The sequence below is a fragment of the Ursus americanus genome, chromosome 23 (assembly GCF_024610735.1).
Source record: "Ursus americanus isolate L20-20 chromosome 23, mUrsAme1.1.p, whole genome shotgun sequence".
Taxonomy (NCBI): domain Eukaryota; kingdom Metazoa; phylum Chordata; class Mammalia; order Carnivora; family Ursidae; genus Ursus; species Ursus americanus.
The window spans coordinates 16,378,404-16,396,093 of record NC_142149.1 but is presented as its reverse complement, the minus strand read 5'-3'; the positions used below and the strand labels follow the sequence as shown (position 1 = coordinate 16,396,093).

At 58.5% G+C, this 17,690-nt stretch overlaps 2 protein-coding genes across 29 annotated transcripts in view; one reads left to right on the top strand and one right to left on the bottom strand.

The window, feature by feature from the left end:
- Positions 1 to 11,612, top strand: part of MAPT (microtubule associated protein tau) — a 96,607-nt gene extending 84,995 nt beyond the window's left edge. For 10 of the 25 annotated variants that reach the window (XM_087854260.1, XM_087854253.1, XM_087854255.1 and 7 more), the window contains 5 exons: positions 6 to 98; positions 3,533 to 3,614; positions 4,968 to 5,080; positions 8,319 to 8,526; positions 9,379 to 11,612. In XM_087854260.1, the coding sequence (XP_087710386.1) occupies positions 6 to 98; positions 3,533 to 3,614; positions 4,968 to 5,080; positions 8,319 to 8,526; positions 9,379 to 9,392 (510 nt within the window). In that variant the 3' untranslated portion in view covers positions 9,393 to 11,612. Of the gene's footprint in view, positions 1 to 5; positions 99 to 3,532; positions 3,615 to 4,967; positions 5,081 to 8,318 lie in introns of all 25 variants that reach the window. The other 15 variants (XM_087854254.1, XM_087854252.1, XM_087854259.1 and 12 more) reach the window with 3 other exon arrangements.
- Positions 11,613 to 13,669: 2,057 nt separating this feature from the next.
- The window catches only part of KANSL1 (KAT8 regulatory NSL complex subunit 1), a 177,808-nt gene continuing 173,787 nt past the window's right edge, over positions 13,670 to 17,690 (bottom strand). For all 4 annotated transcript variants that reach the window (XM_045814109.2, XM_087854246.1, XM_045814108.2 and 1 more), the window contains 4 exons: positions 17,202 to 17,259; positions 16,822 to 16,934; positions 15,769 to 16,021; positions 13,670 to 15,479 (listed from right to left, as the gene is read on the bottom strand). In XM_045814109.2, coding sequence (XP_045670065.1) covers positions 15,252 to 15,479; positions 15,769 to 16,021; positions 16,822 to 16,934; positions 17,202 to 17,259 — 652 coding nt within the window. In that variant the 3' untranslated portion in view covers positions 13,670 to 15,251. The remainder of the gene's footprint in view (positions 15,480 to 15,768; positions 16,022 to 16,821; positions 16,935 to 17,201; positions 17,260 to 17,690) is intronic.

The following is a 17,690-nucleotide window of genomic DNA, read 5'->3' as shown; positions in this document are numbered from 1 at the left end:
CAAAGGTGCAGATAATTAATAAGAAGCTGGATCTTAGCAACGTCCAGTCCAAGTGTGGCTCAAAGGATAATATCAAACACGTGCCAGGAGGCGGCAGTGTGAGTACTTTCACACTTTCCCTGCGCCCTACGGTGGTTCTGGTTTGTAAGAAGCGGCATGAGTGTAGACACTTGCGAGACATTGCAGAGAATAAACCGTTCTCCGGTTCAGGGTCTGTCTGTGTTCCCACTACCCATAGCCCAGGCTCCCCACGCCTGTGCCCACTGTTCTAGGGGGCCTGGCCCAGCATTTGTGGGTCCCCTGGCCTGTGCAGGCTGCAGGGGGTAAAGAGAAGATGACCGAGCCCCTCTCTATCCCAAACCTGGAGTCCAAGTCCTCACTGCATGACACCCCTGGTGGGCACTACCCACCGCCCAGCACGGGCTCCTGGAAGCCCCACAGCCTGTGTGAGGTTGGGCTGAAGGTGGTGGCACCTGGGACTGGGCTCGGGCAGGTTCACCTTGACAGCCCCGTGGACCGCTGGCTCACCTGTGCTGACGAGCAGACACAGTGTCTTCCTGTCCTCCTCAGGGCAGGAAAAGTCCAGTCTCTGTTCATGTTTGTCCCCTGCATTTGCCAGGGATGAGCAGATCCCTAAGCCTGGGCTCGGGTGTAAAACCAGCCCCACCCCTGGCAGAGACGTCAGGTACCAAAGAGCCCAAAACAGTGCATGAGGGGACACTGCCTACAGCGGTCGGGAGTTGACGGAGAAATGCGGCTTTGCACCCTTTTAAGATTTGGCTTCCTCCAAATGTCATGGGGACTCCTGGTGTCCCCAGTGGGTGAGGGCCTGAGATTTGGGGCTGGCATCCTCACTTCTCACTCATGCACTTGGTCAACTCTGCTGTTACCCTCCGGCTGCTCTGTGGCCACTCACAGTGGGGGCATCGGAGGTGGGGCGCCCCTTCTCCCCGGCCCTCCTCCCCCGCCTCTCAAGTTGGCTGACAGCCAACTTTTAAACACATCGCAGTGGGAGGGCCGAGCCCCTTTGAGGTCCCCCCTGGGTGGGGAGACGGTTTCTGAGAGCAGGGAACTCACTCCCGGCTGGTGGTGCCAGGGGGATGGCGGTAGCCCTGGGCGGGCTCTCTCTCCAGAACGTGCCCAGCCCGGGCCCGCACCCCTGCATCCAGCAACCCCCGTCCCCAGGTTTATTCTTGCAATGTGCTGCTGCCCCCACCCCGAGCATCTGGACCCCGCCGCTGGTCCCCGCCGCTGCTGCATGGCGCTTCGGTAACGCTTCCTCACCGGTGTCTGCTCCACGTCCCCTCTGTGTCCCCGGCCCTGCTCTCTGGTCCCACTGCTCCCAGAAGCCAAGAGAAGCTGTGGGGAACACCCACGCCCCCGGACTCCAAGTGGAGTGTGGCCGCTATGTCAGCCTTGACTCCTGGTGCATTGGTGTCCTGCACACCTGGCTCCGGCCAGAGGAGGAAGGCCGCGTGCTCTCTCGTGTGACGCCGGTCCGGTCGACTGGTGGCGGATGTGCGGGGGAGGCCTAGGCTGCGGGGTCCAGGGGACTGCAGACAGCAGACCGCTCCTCCGGGCGTGAGTTTTGGGGAGACAGTACCTTCCCGCGGCTGCTGGCAGTGCCCAGGATGTCAGGGGACTTGCTGGGGGGCACCCCTGTCTGGCCTGCGCTCTCTGCCCGTCTACGGCCAGCCTATGTGACCTGGCAAAGAGCCCCAGGATTTCTCAGGCTGGCCCTGAGCACTGTCCTTGGCTTGAAGCCACTGCTGGTTTGCAGTAGGAGCCTTCACAGCAAGCTTTCCTGGTGGGAGGTGGCTGGGGGGTTCCAAGCAGCTTCGGTGTTCTGGGGCGCTAGATCCCTGGCCTGGGCCCCAGGCTCTGGCTGGCTGCTCTCCCTTCCCGAGCCTGATGGTGACTTCCCAGCGGGCAGACCCCGCTCCATCTCGGGATCTCCCCCACTCCTGGCTGGCACTGGGCTCTGCTCCAGGGCCTGGCCTCCTCCCTTTCCTGGCCTCCAGTCCGCCTGACCTCCCCTGTCCTGGCTCCTGTCCTCAAGCAGTCCCTTTCCCTCTGCCTGTCCAGGTTCCTCCTCCAGCACGCCCTCCCCTCCACTCCCTGTTCCCTGATCCAGGCTGAGGGGAAGAAGGAAGGCTGGCTCACATTTACTTCCCTCTCCCTCATGCCAGGAGGAGCTCCCTCAGCCCCTTCCCCGCCTCTGGGCACACGCTGCCTCCCAGACCTGACTCCCTCAGAATCGTTCCTTCCCCACCTGCTCACCCTCACAGGCAAGGGCTGCCACCCCTGGGCACCCCCCTTGCCTCGCTCCGCACACACACCCCCCACACACAGCCCAGGGCCACCTGTCGGCCTCCATCGACTCTCCGTCAGTAAACGGCAAATGGCAGCACGATTTTCATTAACAAATAATCTGGAATTGTTCCAGATGATTTAGATAGACGTCAACCTCCCTCCTTGTTTTCTGGTTCACTGGCTCCAGGCCATCTCTCTCCTGGGTCACTCGGGGGCAGGAAGTGGGAGCCATCTCCCCACTCCACGGTGACTGGCGCCTTGTACCCGCAGGTGGCCTCACACAGGTGGCTGCTGGAGGCTCTGGGAAGTGTTCCTCAGGGACCATCCAGGGACACCCCCTCACAACCTTGGCTATGGGCGGAGGCCTGTGGGCGTGCCCCCTCCAGGGAGCTGGGTCTCAGGCTGGGATTGGTGGGCCACTCAGGGGTTGTTACCCCCTCTGGAGGGTGGGTGGCGTGGCCAAGCCACATGCTGGGCCTGCAGCCAGTTCTGAGGAGCCCTGAGGCCTCCCCTACCTGTGTGTGTCCGAGCAGGCTCCGGCTCACGGGGACCGAGCCAGGGGTTTCTCTGTGCCACCTGCCCATCTCCTCCTGTCGCTTTGCTCCCAGGCTACGGAACGGAAGGTCCAGGACACAGTGTGTCCAGGCACCAGCTGGCTCTTCCCGCCGAGTGGCCAAACGGCTCTGGGTCCTGCTTGCTGTCACCGCTCTCACTGCGGTGCTAGGGTTTGTGGGAGGCTGTCCTGGGAGAAAGGCCACCCATCAATCCTACTCCGCCCGCTCCTGTGTGAGGCCCTGCGACCAGCAGACCTCGCTTCCTTGCTTTTCCAACACGATTTTCTAAACGTCACACAAACGGATTGTGCAGACCCCTTCTTACCTTGTCCGCACTGAATGTGATGTCCGTGTCATGTCGGGGAAGAGTGACCCTTTGAAACCAGCGGTGTGGGGCCTGCGCCATGACAGAGTCCTGTATTCCCCTGAGGGATGGAGGGCACTGTGGTCCCACAGTTATTTTGTGAAGACCCACTCCCCCGGGGCAGGGTTGGCAGAAGTCCAATGATACGTTTTCCCACCGTGACTAGGGGTGTCCTCGGGCCTGCAGGAAGCACTGTCCCGGCAGGGCCTGGACTGACACAGCAGCTTTTCATGGTGTTCCGCCCGCAGTGAAATCATCCTGTTTCATTCTTTGTTTCCTGCTCATCCTCTCTCACCTCCAGGTGCAAATAGTGTACAAACCCGTGGACCTGAGCAAGGTGACCTCCAAGTGCGGCTCACTAGGCAACATCCATCATAAGCCAGGTAGCCCTTGCAGGAGGCGGGAAGGGCGGGGGGGGGCGGGGAGGGGGGGTGCCTTCTCCTGAAGCGGCTGGGGAAGGATGGCGGGACGGCTGAGGAGGGGAGCGCTGGAGGTGGAACTTGCTGGGACCCGGGGTGGGGGCGGCTGGCTGCCCTGTTCCGCTCCTGAGCCGTGCTGGCCAAGGCAAAGCCGGGAGTGAGGGCAGATGCGGGTGTTAAACCCTAACGCGTGGTTCTCCAAGCGGGCGCACGTAGGGCCTCTGGAGCTTGGGGAGGGCCTGATCTGGCTCCCGGAGGCTGGCTTGTGGGCTGTTTCCGTTTGGTCCCCAGCAGACATGGCGGGACGCTTCACCAGCCATCGCCGTGCTCCCACTGTGACTTCGTTTCAACAGAAAATACGGTTGGAGCTCTGCCATGCTTACCTTTCTCCTCGCCATCCCACACCATGTAGAAACCAGAGCTGTCTGTAGATCTTTCTGTGATGATGGGAATGTTCTAGACCTGCTCTGTCCAGCGTGGTAGCCACCAACCACGTGTGACTGTCGAGCACTGGAAATGCGGCTAGTGCAGTTGATGAAAGAAACTAATTTTATTTAATTAAAATTTGAGTGGCTGCATGTGGCCAGTGGCACCACGTTGTCCAGCGCTGAGCTGGAACCTGACTCCCGCCTGGGAGACCAGAGCAGGGACTTTGCCTTGAGCCGGCTTCAGAACTTCAAGCGTTCCCGTGGGGCGAGAGACCGGCAGAAACGTGGTGCGGAATGTGTCTCATCGGGTTCTGGCTCCCCTGGGCCATGTCGTGGGGGTTCTGTCTCTTCCACTGAAAACCATCTCGCACCTGGCGCCACCACCCAGCCCCGCTGGAGCAGCTTTCTCGGGTGGCTTCATCCATTCTCCAGAAAGGAACGTTGTCCGTCTCTTCCTCAGGCCGTGTCTCCCGTGCGTGGGCTCGGCACCCAGCGTCCAAGGACGGAGGAGGGTCAGGCCCCTTCCTTGGTTAGGGGGCATTTTGCCGTTTCGTGTCACTCCGAGATCTTGCAGGGCTGTGCCTTACAGGTTGACGTAGAAAGACTTCACTCTTTGGAAGGCGACCAGTTTAGAGCGTGGAACCGTTCCTCCTGCGCTGAGCTGACGCTGACCTCACATTAACGGAGGAGGAAGGGCTGTCGAGCAAACATTGGATGCACAGCTTGCTGAGAGAGAGGGAGCAGACTGTTGTCAAGCCCTCTGGAAGGGCTTACTTGGGCGCAAAGCACCTTCTACGGGAAGGATGGTCTCAGCCATGGAAAGGCTGCTGTCTCCCTGGAGTCGCGTGCTCGCCCCCTCTCAAGGCGCGGTGCCTGTGTGTTGTTTCAGGAGGCGGCCAGGTGGAAGTCAAGTCTGAGAAGCTGGACTTCAAGGACAGAGTCCAGTCGAAGATCGGGTCCCTGGACAACATCACCCACGTCCCCGGCGGAGGGAATAAAAAGGTAAAGGGAGCGGGGTGGGGAGGAGGCTGCACTGGGATGTGGCTGTGAATGGAGTGGGCTGGACAAGCCTGGAGCAGTTTTCCAGAGGAGGCACGGGGAGGACCTGTCTCCACCGGCTTGATGTGGATTCTCAGCAACCCCCGGGACCGTGAGTCTCGACCTTCGCTGCCCGTTGCAGTCACCGGGGGGCTTTACGAGATTTGACGCCCGGGCCCCTCTTGGAGACTCTGATGGGTCTCAGGTTCCTCCCGGGCACCTGGAATTTCTAAAGCCCCCAGGTGATTCTTCCATGCGGTTCAAGGTGTGAGCCGCTGTCCTCGGTGATAGCAGTCGGCCGGTGGTTGGCAAAGCATCCACAAAAGGAGGGAGCCAGCCCCAGAGCCCACCCCAGTCCACCGCCAGCCAGTCACGGGAACATAACCTAATTTCTAAATGGGTCACTAGGCAGTTAGAGCCGAACAATGCTGCCAATCCAAGTTCCTGCGGAGCCCCTGCCTGTCTGGCATGGAAACGTCCACGGGGAGGCTGCTGGCCCAGGATTTCGGTGATCCCCGCAGTTTCTCGAGTCTCCGGGTCTCGCTGCGTGAGCACGGGGGAGGGGACACGGGAGGGGGTATGTGGCCCTTAGCAGGCTCCCTCTGGGCACATCACAGGATGGGGGCTCGTGGCCTCACGTTTCCTCTTTTGCAGAAATGCAGCCAAAGCGCCCTCTGGGGGTTCCCCACCCACGCCTGCCGTGCATTTCCTCCCAGCAGTGAAGTTGGTTGTGCCTCCCCGCAGCAGACAGAGCTGTGGTAGAAGGGGGGGGGGGGCGTCCAGAATGGGCACAGACTCTGTGACCTGACCTGGCGTGAGAAAGGGTGCTTGCTGCCCGCAGTGGCCCAGCTGGTTGGAAGTGGCAGTCGTCGCATCATGCTGGGCTGGGCGGCAGCTGGGAGCCCCCAGGGCCATCACCCTCCCCCAGTCTGGCTCCTCACCAGGCCTTCTGGAGAGACACACCCATGTAGTGTTTGAGGTGAAAGCCCAACGGTGCCTTTTGGGAGAAGCACCTCCTGGGGTGGTCTTAAAGCAGAGGCTGCCGACTCAGGCCTGGGGACACACCTGACCCCCGGACGAGCTCCCCGAACGCTGGGGGGCTGGGGCGGAGGACAGAGTACTGGCCCTTGGATGGCCTTGCGCTCTCGGGCTCACCACAGTGCCCCATGCGGTCCCCTCTGACCCCAAGGTGGACCCGAAGTGTTTCCAGAGACTCGGCTTCCAAGGCGCAGGAATACTTCTCAGTCCCCGGGACCCCGCATCCCCCTGCATGCCTCAGGGGAAGTGAGGAAGGGCCCAGTTCTCTGGGGCCATGGAAAAGGTTCTTCGCAAAAGCGCAGAGGCTCTGCTAAGGCCTGGGCACTGGTGACTTCCATCTCTGGAAGCTTCGATGTCCTGAGCAAAGCTCTGGCCTGGACTCTGCTTGGAGGCGTGACCCTGGGCAGGATGGGCAAGTGCTTTGCATGCATTTCTCCATCAGCAAAATGGACAGAAATATCCACATCCCCGGGTGGTGGGGAGACCCAAATGCGAACGTGTTCTGGAGAGTTCCTGGTATTTGTGGCCATCTACAAATGTGAGTCAAAGTCAGGCCTGAGTGTGAACGTCTGTTTTAACTCACCTCTGCTGGTTCAGAAAGGGTGGGCCTGGCCCTGCCCACCACCCAGAAGACATTGTCCTGATCCCAGAGCGTCCCCTCATATTCAGTCCCCCACGTCCTGATGTGATGAGCAAAACTGCTCATGAGCAGTGGGGCACAGGACCCCTGCTGCCTGCGCTCCTTCCAGTTTGGGAGATTTGGGGACATTCCCAGGACCCTCTCACTTTTTTCTACAAGACACTAACATTAATGTTCTTATTATAGCTTATGTCTGAACCGCCTTTTGAATACGGTGATAGGGAAGGGCTCTTCTTTACAAAGCGCTGAACCAAAACGGACACAAGAAGTGTAGAGCCGAAGCAGGAGCCTGGTTTTCCTTCCCACCCACATCCGAGCGCCCTGCGACGGGGGCTCTTCACCCCGGGGCCCGCGGGCTCCCGAACTCGCGCAGAATTGTGGGCAGGGGAGCGCATGCCTGCCGGTGCATACACTTCCTGGCTTCACCAGATGCACAATGGCTGGCCCCGGATCCGAAAGCATAGGGAATCCCTGTGTCCACCTCTTTGGGTCTCATCAGGAGTTGTACAAACTGCCCACATCTCTAGCAAATGTTTTCGGAGTGTCCCGGGCATCCTGTGGGGCACAGACCTCTGGACCCCTGGCTGTGTCATCGTTTCTGTACTTGAAACACCGTCCAGTGCTGCCCACGGCAGCTGCCACCTCCGAATTCCCATCACCGGCGACGCGGAGGAGGGTGCGTGGCTCCCACTGGCCTGACTCTGGCGGTGTCCCTTCCTTATCTCCGGCTTCTCCTTCATGAGTTTTTTTTTTTTTTTGAAGATTCTATTTATGTATTTGAGAGAGCATGAGAGAGAGCAAGAGCACAAGCAGGGGGGAGGGGCAGAGGGAGAAGCAGGTTCCCCGCTGAGCAGGGAGCAGGACTCGATCCCAGGACCCCAGGATCATGACCTGAGCTGAAGGCAGTGCTTCACCGACTGAGCCCCCCAGGCGCCCCTCCTTCACGCTTTCACTTGCGACTTGTTAGTATCTATTAAAATCACATGCACATGCCTTCCGGGCGCCAGCCCTTCCGCTGCTAGGACACACTTGCCCGCGTGTGAAGTGCCGTGCACACCCAGCTGCTCAGACACAGCGTTGTTTGTGCCAGCCAGAGATGGGAACAGCCCGGGTACCCGCGCACAGGGGAGCGGGGGGCGTCTTGGTACCAGGTGATGGAATCCACGCCACGGGCAACGAGCACCAGGGAAACCGGGTGCTGAGAATGGAAGGTATTAGGTCAAAAACCCGAAGCGCAAAGCATGTGGATATTGTTATTGTGTGTGTTAAATATACAGACACACCTCTTTTTGTGTATCACGTGTTGGTGCACGTGTGGAATCTCTGGAAGGGCACACAGGAAACGAACGACGGTCCCTGCGTCTGGAGAAGGGAAGCGGGTGGCCGGCGGGCAGGTGACTGGGAGCTGTGCGCAGGTGTCCCCCCATCCCCCACGGCTCCCTCCCACCCCGGGGCCTGTCGGCAGGCCGGGCTCGCGCCCCTTTCTGTGGCTTCACTTGCCCTCCCTCGCCTCCTGTCTTGCAGATCGAAACCCACAAGCTGACCTTCCGCGAGAACGCCAAAGCCAAGACCGACCACGGGGCGGAGATCGTGTACAAGTCGCCCGTGGTGTCCGGGGACACATCTCCGCGGCACCTCAGCAACGTGTCCTCCACGGGCAGCATCGACATGGTAGACTCGCCCCAGCTCGCCACGCTAGCCGACGAAGTGTCCGCCTCCCTGGCCAAGCAGGGTTTGTGATCAGCCCCCGGGGCGCTCAGTGATAGTGGAGAGGAGAGTGTGGGAAAAAAAAGAATAATGATCTGGCCCTTCGCCCTCTGCCCTCCCCCAGCTGCCCCTCACAGATCGGTTAATCGGTTAATCACTTAACCTGCTTTTGTTGCTCGGCTCTGGCTCGGGACTTCAAAATCAGTGACGGGAAAACGAGCAAATTTCACCTTTCCAAATTGACGGGTGGGCTCATAATAATAAAATATTTTTAAAAACATTGAACAAGATGGCCACACCCGACATTACCTTGGGCAATTACTTTCGATTCTTTTTTTTTTTTTTCCCTCTGAGTAGCAGAGGGAGGTGAGGCTCTGAAAGCTGCCTCTGGGGCATCTCAAGGGACTGGGGGCGCCCCTGCTCTGCCCCATCCTGGGGGTGTCACAGAGGCAGCGGCAGCAACAAAGGATTTGAAACCGGGTGCCGTGTTGGAGCCGCAGGCCGATGTCAACCTTGTTGGGGGGGCGGGTGGGGAGGGTTGGGGAGCCCTGGGAGAGGCTGGGTGGGGGGAAGGAGAGGGCAGAAGGGAGAGCCTGGGGGGGTGAGAGGTGCTCGGTGGGGAGGAGCCGCTACCCTCTGCCTGGAAGGGCAGCAGGAAGGGCAAACTGCCTCTGCCGCCCACAGCAAACTTGGACCAAGTGGCCTCCTGTGCTTGGTGGCCCGGGGTCTGCTGTGGGTCAGTGAGCCACCCTCTGGAGAAGGGATGGTGGTGGGAGGAGGTGGTCGGTTGGCGGAAGGGTGGCCCCCTGCGGATCACTTCCTCAGAGAAGACTGACCTTGATGTCCCCAGTGCTGGCCTCTTTCTCCTTCCCTGCAGGGTGGGGGTGCTGAGCTGAGGGGCTTCCCTCGGCCCCACGGAAACCCTGTTTTATTGAGTTCTGAAGGTTGGAACCACAGCCACGATTTCGGCCACCTCACCGATCTGGGACTTTAGGGCTAACCAGTTCTCTTTGTAAGGACTCGTGCCTCTTGCGGGCACCCGCCTGTTCCCAGGCCCGGGCCTCTGGCATCTCGGGAGTGTGCGGGGCTCCGGCGGGTGGGTCCTGAGCCTCCTGTCCCTCCCACGGCTCTGCAGCCACCTGTCTCCCCCACCATCCCTGCCATGCCCGTGTGTCTGCTGTGCGGAGCCCAGTCACTGCCTGTCCCCCTCATTACGTCGCGCTGCCCCGAGTCCCCAGCCTCACCACGTCCCTTCTCAGCAACGGACGTTGTTCAGATGCGGGAGGCACCTGTTCTCATCTGAGGGGCTGAGTGAGAGCGAAGCCCGGGCACAAGGTGAGACCTCGGTCTCTTGGTTTAAGTTCTACTCAACAACTGGTGTGTCCCCCACAACGAACCTGATGACCTTCCTCAGTTTCTTACCACCCCCCCCACCAGACGTGAGCCAGGGTGGGCTCAGCGATGACCCGGGATGTTTTTGCTTTGTTCGCTTGGAGAGCCTTTTCCTCCCAGAGGGCCTGGTCCCCTTCCTGAGCTGAGCTGGCGGCAGGACGGCTGTCCCGGTCCCAGAGGCGGCACCGGGACAGGCAGGCGAGGCCCCCAGGGCAGGACCACACTCCCCCCCCCCGCCCCCCCACTTCCACCCAAGCTCGTGACCGCCAGCCTCTGAGAAAGACCCGCCGCCGCCGCCGCCCCCGCGCCCCTCGGAAACGGTTCTTCCCCGTCCCAGCTGGCAGCCGTGCCGTCTGTCCTGCCGGAGCAGCTGAACATATACATAGACGTCGCCTTTCCCTCCCTGTCTGCACCCCGTCGCGTTGTAGTCGGATTTGTCTGTTCATGCTTGGATTCGCCAGAGTGACTATGATAATGAAAAGAAAAAAAAAAAAGGACGCATGTATCTTGAAATGCTTGTGAAGAGGTTTCTAACCCACCCCGTGGGGTCCTTGATGTCTCTCCCCGCCACACACACGGGGGCTCAGCTCCAGGGGGCCAGCGGGGCTCTATCCTGCTGGGGCCTCCCGACTGGAAAGGCGTTCATGGCACGCAGATTGTGACGTCCGAGCCCCCGGCTGCGAGGAAGGCCTGGAGCACAGGACCGGGCGGCAGCGGCAGCTTTCCCTGGGCCGGGGCGGAGAGCGGCGCGTCTCGTGGCCGGCCTGCTTTGCAGCAGGAAGACCTGAGACCTGAAGACCTGGTCACAGCCAGAAGCCCCCAGCAGCCCTGAGAGAGGGTCTCAGAAACCAGTCCCAGCCGGAGAGAGGCCCGCAGCCCCTCCTCAGCCCGGGGCCCCACGGACTGCCAGCCCCGGAGGAGCCCAGGGGCCCGAGCTGCCTGAACTGCAGAAGGGTGACAAGTCAGGAGACACCCGGCCCAAGGCCTCGGTCGGAGCCCCGCTGGCCTGGCACGAGCGTCGTCTGCTGCCAGGGGAAAAGGGAACCGCCTTTGTAGAAAACCGCTTTAAAGAAATTCAGCAACCTCGGGCCCCACTCTGCCGTTTCTGGTTTGGGTCCAGTCTCAGGCAACCCTGGGGGCTGGTGGGAGTCCAGAGCCGCCTCTTCAGGGCTGGAGGCTTCATTTGCAGCCAGGGTTTCCGTGCAAGGAATCATCTGGGCCGAGAACTGACCACTGTGAGGCTCTCCGCCGCTTTGAGCCCCAGCTGTTCTTAGAAGGAGCCTGAGGAAGAGAAGGGAAACGCGGTTCAGAGTCGGTAGCCCTTAGGCACGCGGCCCCTCCTCACTGCCACGGACTCTGGCTGCAGCTTTCTGTGGTTGCTGAGCCCTGCTCTTCGGTACCTTGTTCTGAGGGCCTTGCTCCGAGGGCTCTGGACTCTCCCTGCTGGGATGGACTACTGGGGGACGGCCTAGAGATCATGGTTTAGGGGGATCAGCTCAGTGCTGGGGGGATACTGCAAAGGGATGCTGGCTCGTGACCTTGAATGAGGACAATCCCCCTCCCCCGGGGCTGGGCACTCTGCCACCCCCATCCCCCCCACCTTCACCGTCAGTGTCCCCTGGGTGGGTCAGACAGGCTATGCTGTGTGCCTGGTCCCTTCGAGCCCTCCACTCACTTATCAGTAGTTCCATTTAAATTAACTTCAATGCGGAGACTGTATCCTGTTTGTTTGTCGTGCTTCTGGGGGGAGGGGGGAGGAACCTGTAAGATAGTTACCACGGGCAGGGGGAAGTCTTGGAGGGCAGCAGTCCAACTGTCTTGTAACCCTTTTCTTCAGATCAGCCGCGTTTGCTAGAGGTCCCTGGGGTTTCGCCTCTCCGCGGACAGGTTTCCCGAGGGCAGCAGGCTGCCAGCTCGCCCCGTATCCTTCCCAGCCCCGTGCGGGCGGCAAGGCTCGTGGAGCCTGGAGGTCCAGCCGCCCTCTCACAGGGCCCCCAGGCCCACAGCCCTGCCTCCCACAGACCCTGGCATCCTTCCGTCTAAGCCACTGGCACCTCCGTGTCCCCCCCCCCCCCCACCGCTCCGGACACGCAGCCTGTCCTGGCAGCTGCCAAGAGCTCCTCCTTCACTTTGTCCCCAAGTAAAGACAACAGGTGGGGATGAGGGTGGAGGTGAAGGCGTCCAGCTTGTCCCATCCACAGGTCTGCGGCTTTGAGACTTCTGGTGTCTCTTCAGCCTTGAAAAGGGTTACCCTGGGCACTGGCCCAGAGTCTCCCCTCCGAATGGACTTCGCCCCGTGAATTTGCAGTGTTGGGCAGGACAGTTTCTGGCACCTGCAAGTCCCATGATTTCTGCGGTAATTTTGAGGGTGGGGGGAGGGACATGAAACCATCTTAGCTTAGCTTCCTGTCTGTGAATGTCCCTATGGTGTACTGTGTGTTTTAACAAATGATTTACACTGATTGTTGCTGTAAAAGTGAATTTGGAAATAAAGTTATTACTGATTAAATAAGGTCTCCGTCCGTGGATTCAAAGGAGAAGAAAATGATTCAGGATGTAGGATGTGCAAGTCTTCCCCAACCTGAGAACGTGTCTCTGAACGGGAAATGTCGAGGCTGCTAACACCTGCACACGAGAATTTAACAGCTCTCTCTGGGGCCCTGGAGAGGCAAGAGTTCTCAGACCTGTTCACTGAGTTGATTCTCTGACTCTGGTGCTGGCCAACCATCCTGGTCCAACTCAAAGGCCAGCACCCCCAGGACTGCTCTCACGAGGCTGCGCCGCGCCGCGCCGGCCAGGCCCACGCCAGCACACTGACACCGTGGAGGAAATGGTTTTCTGTCCCTGGGCCGGGCTGTCAGCTGAGTGAATGGCTTACATTTCTTCCGGGCTTACAGAGCCACCTTCCTCTCTCCTTTGGATCCTGACTTAGATGGGGGAAGAGGTCTGCTACAGCAGGGCAGGACCACCAGGTAAGCCCCCAGCAATGCCACAAAGAAAACAAAAATAGAAAACCGTAACCCAAAGTATTCATTATTTAGTAATTAGGTCAAGGTCCTAACAAGGAACCCTTAGATCTTCATACAAAGTTGCAAAATACTCATTTCCCCCCTCCCACCCCCGTGCGCGTTTGAGCCCCCGCAGCAGAAGCTCCCCCAGAGCAGATCCTCACTGCAGCCGCAGAAGCAACAGGGAGGCCGGAGAGAAAGGCCGTCTCCGCCTGCGGCGTTCTCTGCCAGGATGGCGCGGGGCTGCCCTGGCTGCATCAACTTGCCACGAGAAGGAAGGAGAGAGAGTCAAGAGACATCAAGCCTGCCCACTTCCTTGTCTTACACAAAGAGGATCCAGCATTTAGCCACCTCAGAAAAATGATATTACAAAGTGTATATCCTCATTGACCCCAACCCCGGGGTCACAACAAAAAGCGGTGAGAGGTGAAATCTCCGTTTAGAATTTAACAACTCAGATATAAAATGTCACACTGCTGGTCTCACTGGAGAAAGGCACATCAAGAGGCCATCAATCACTTACATCCAACAAAAAGATTACCTACAGAGATGCCCTGTGCTCCGGGTGGCCCTTCCCTCCCACGAAGACATCCTCTCCCTAGTGACCATCAGGTGACCCTGCCAGGTGCCCAGAGACAAAACGGAGACTCCCCAAGGTTCGGAGCCAGTCCGGGCACACAGAGAACTGCTCAGCAGGGCAGGGTCCCAAGTTGCCACCCCTGCCACGCAGAGCCGGTCCAATGTCAAGAAAGGCCTGGCGACACAACATTCTGTAACTTTTTTTTTATTATTTTTTTTCAATTTTTCCTTCTTTTTTTTTTTAAGCACTAGTCTGTGCTTTGCGAACAGAATCAAGACATTAACAAAGATCAGCTTCTCTGAAGAAAAGCATTTCTATAGAACAAAGACAGCTACATGTTTCGCTGCCAATACACAGCTCAAAGCAGGAAAAGAAAATATTTACAAAATACAAGGTTTTTTTTTCCATTTTTGTTTTTTTTTTTTTTTAACAATGCTAAAAGGGTTATTCAGAATTTTCAACCTTATAAATAGAAGAAGCACTTTATGCATAGGGATATGGTGCATTATTGTTTTTTAAAGAAAAACAATGACAAATCCTTTAACTTGCAAACAGAAATCAAAAAAAATCACTAATGTTGAAAATTGTGAAAAAACCCCAACCATTAAGCAATTTGTCTACTATTTTTATACGATTACAAAACAGCAACAAAAAAAAAAAAAATAGAAATAAAAATAAAGAAGTCCTTATTGCCCCCCCTTTTGGTGATGTGATCATACATGAGACAGGCACAAGATTAGCCAAGGGGGGTGGTGAGGGAGCGATGGGAACCACAGCTAGGACCAGACAATGTTCCACAGGCAAGGGGAGTATGGAAGAGGAAAGGCCTGACACCAACAGGGAGCTGGATGTGAAGGAAACGGGGCTAAATGTATCCGTGACAACAGAGTCATACAGGGGAGATGGCTGCTCATGTCCCTGACCTTAGTTTGCAGATGAGTGGGAATGAAGTTAAGTAGCCCTAACCCTACCTTCACAGATGAGGACAGGTGGTAAAAACATCTGAGTGGAAGGACAGGTGCATCCGGGTGTGTGGCTGGTGTCGGGGAGCAGACGACAGGGCACGAAGGGGCAGGACGGGGACCTGAGCAGCCGCAGCTAGGTTACTGCAGTTAAGGAGTCAAAACAGAGATGACCGAATGCAGAGGAAACCCAAACTAGGTCTCCGAGATCTGGATGACAAGGGGAAGCCATTCTGTCGACTGAGAGCTCAGTGAGAACAGGTGGCAGTTATGGCCAAGAGGCTCCAGTGGCGGAGCTCTAGCACAGATGGCCAAGGGGGACCCAGCCAGGAGGGCCAGCGCGGGCCAAGCCACCGATGGGAGGGGAGGAGCCCAGAATGTGCTGTTCTCCCCAACCCGAACTGAAGGTGGGCGATGCTGAGCTGGAGCTTTCCACCCCCTCTGCCCGCTTGGCCGGCCCACCCTGCCCACAGGTGCGAGGAGAGGGGTGACCATCTAACATCGCTAAATCCAGTGATTCAACAGTGCAGAGGACGTGCCAGGACCAGGCCAGCAGGGTCTTATCCTGAACTTCTGTTTGCCAACTGGAGGAAGTGCTCAGGTGTGTGACAACAAAACATGGAAACCAAAACCAAAACAAAACAAAAATCAAAACAAAACAAAAAAATACCAAAGTAGAATCTAAATTCCTTAAATTCACTAAAAACTGTGAAAATTTCCGGCATATGATGTTTGAATATCAAACGCAGAGATTTCTGAAGCTTTAATGCCAATAGTTAGTGAGTCTGTTTAGATTCTCGTATCCCGCTCATCTGTGAGTTGGACGCTGAGCTGTGACCGTTGTCGCCAAATGCCGACTCTTGAGGGGGACAACGGGAGGTGAGGTGGGGGCCACCTCTGCCTCTCGGCCAGTCTTGCTGCCTGAGGTGCGCCGAGTGCAACGGGCTGCCCGTTCCTGCGCGTCCAGCTGGTCCTCACACTCCGCCTGGGGGCTGTACGCCAATGGGAAGGTTCGCCGTTCCCACGGCTGGACGGACTGCGGGAGACAAACTGCCACAGTGAGGAGCCAGTCCCAGCCTACATGCCGCCCCAAGGCCCCGCCCCAAAACGTGTGGACTGGAGTCCAAGACCAGTCCCTCGAGAGTTCCTGGAGTGGTCCAGGAAGACCCCTTGGGGTGGGCACCCGTTCCACAGTCCCTTCAGAAGGCCAATTTTAAGTGCAGCCCCTTTAAAATGGGGAGGGGAGGGCCCAAGATGCAGACCCACCTTCAGCGGGTGCTGTCCCTTCCCCATTCGGTCCCCCACCCCAACGCCGAGCTCCTTACCTGTTCATCCAGCCCCAGCTCCGGTGTGGAACAACGGGTGTCTTCGCTGGCTAGGTGCCGTAGCGCGTCCCGAGCCACAGGGGTGAGGGGCGCCGAGTGCAGTTCTGGGCTGATGGGGCTCCTTGGGGACTGACTGTGGGAGAACTCCGACAAAGAGTGGCTACTGCTGACATCAGGGGAGGCGGGCTGGGGGGTGGAGGGGTTGGCACTGCCCAGCTGGGGAGTTGTCCGGCCATCTGATGACCTGTAAGACCTGGACACCAAGGAGTGCAAATCTGAGTGCCCGGGGAACGAGCAACTACTTGTGGGTTGATTTTGGGAGGTTGGGGAGGAGGCACGAACATTCCAACCAGAGAAGCTGAGGTAGACGGACACGAATAGCTCTTTCCCGGGAAATAAATCCCCTCGTTTCCTCTCACTGCCGTGTACAGGGGGAGGCCCACGATACGACAATCGTGACAACTGGGTGTACCTATCGTCCCGAGAGAAAAGCCATGGCGGAACAATGCCAGGGGCTAATCTCTGGCACAGTGCCCAGTGAATTCACAGGGAAGGGAAATTCGTCTGGACTGAAAACTGTCGTCAAGGGGAAAAAGAGCAAAAACAAGAGCCCTAAATCTACCTGAGATTCCCGAGGGCTTCTGCCACTGTTAGCCATAAACGGAGACAGCGCAGGCCAGGTCCTTCAAGCAGGACCACGACCCCCCGCTCCCCTGTTCCGAGCAGGGTTCAACTGTGGTGAGGCCTCCGAAGTTCCACAACCCTCAGCTGGAACCTAATGCCACCAACAGCCGCTATGTGGAGCCCAGGAGACCACACAAGTTTGCCACAACTGGACACTGACCCCACCGCTCAGCAAAGACCCAGCCACGTGACCCTCACCCCCTCCTCAGTTCCAATGAACAGCAGGGAACGTCTGCGCTCTCGGCCCTCGCCAGTGGATGGATACACACAGCGACCGACGGGCAGTGGCAGCTCTGTGGACACGGCGCCCGACTCCCCGCCCGCCCGCCCGCCCTTCACAGGCCGGGAGACCTGTGCCTGCCCCGTCACCTGCTGCCCCGCCGCTGGGGTGGCACACTCGTGGTCCACAGCCACCGAGCCCGCTCCATCTCCTCACATTTGGCATGAAGGGCGGCGAAGGCTGCGTCAGATAGGTCCTCGACCTGCAACAGAGAGGCTTCACTGGCCCCCTCCTCCAGGAAGCTGAGTCCAAGTATGGCTAGGACAACTCTAGACCTGGCTCCAGCCCTTACTAGACTCTTCCCCGTCAGGACAGCAATATAGCGCGCTTATACTTGACACCCACAGGTCTTGAGGCACTTGGGGTGTGTGCACCCAACCACATGTGCGTGTGTGTGCGTGTCTGTGTGTGTGTGCACGTGTGCACACGTGAGTGTCCTTCTGAGAGAGAACGACCATGCTGTTGTTACCTCCTCATTTTCCTCGTCAGGACTCCCCTTCAGAGACCGAAGATCGACCTCCCGCCAGCTGCAAAATCAAGAAGGGACAATTGTGAGAGAGCACGGCGGCCGGGCAGGGCAAGCGCATCTGTGCCACAGCGAGAACCGGGCGCCTGTGGACGACCCTGCCCTCTGCCCCGGCAGCCCAGGAGGCGTCCGAGAGGCCCCACACCGGCCAGAAAGGGGGGCCGGCTGGGCGACTGTGACAAACGCAGGCCAACTGTCTACAGGGGACCCCTGCGAGGCAGCAGCTGACTGCTCCCCTGTGAGAGCACATGCACGGGGCTGCCCAATTTCCTAAGTTGTCAACAAAAGCTGGAAATAAAGATTCATAGGTGAAATCCTGCTTTGATGCGGACGACAAACTATTTGGAAACATACTGGGCCGTCAAACAAACATGGGCACAGGCAGCATGTGGCCTGAGGTCCGGCTGGTACTCTCGTTAGTGGAATGAGAGA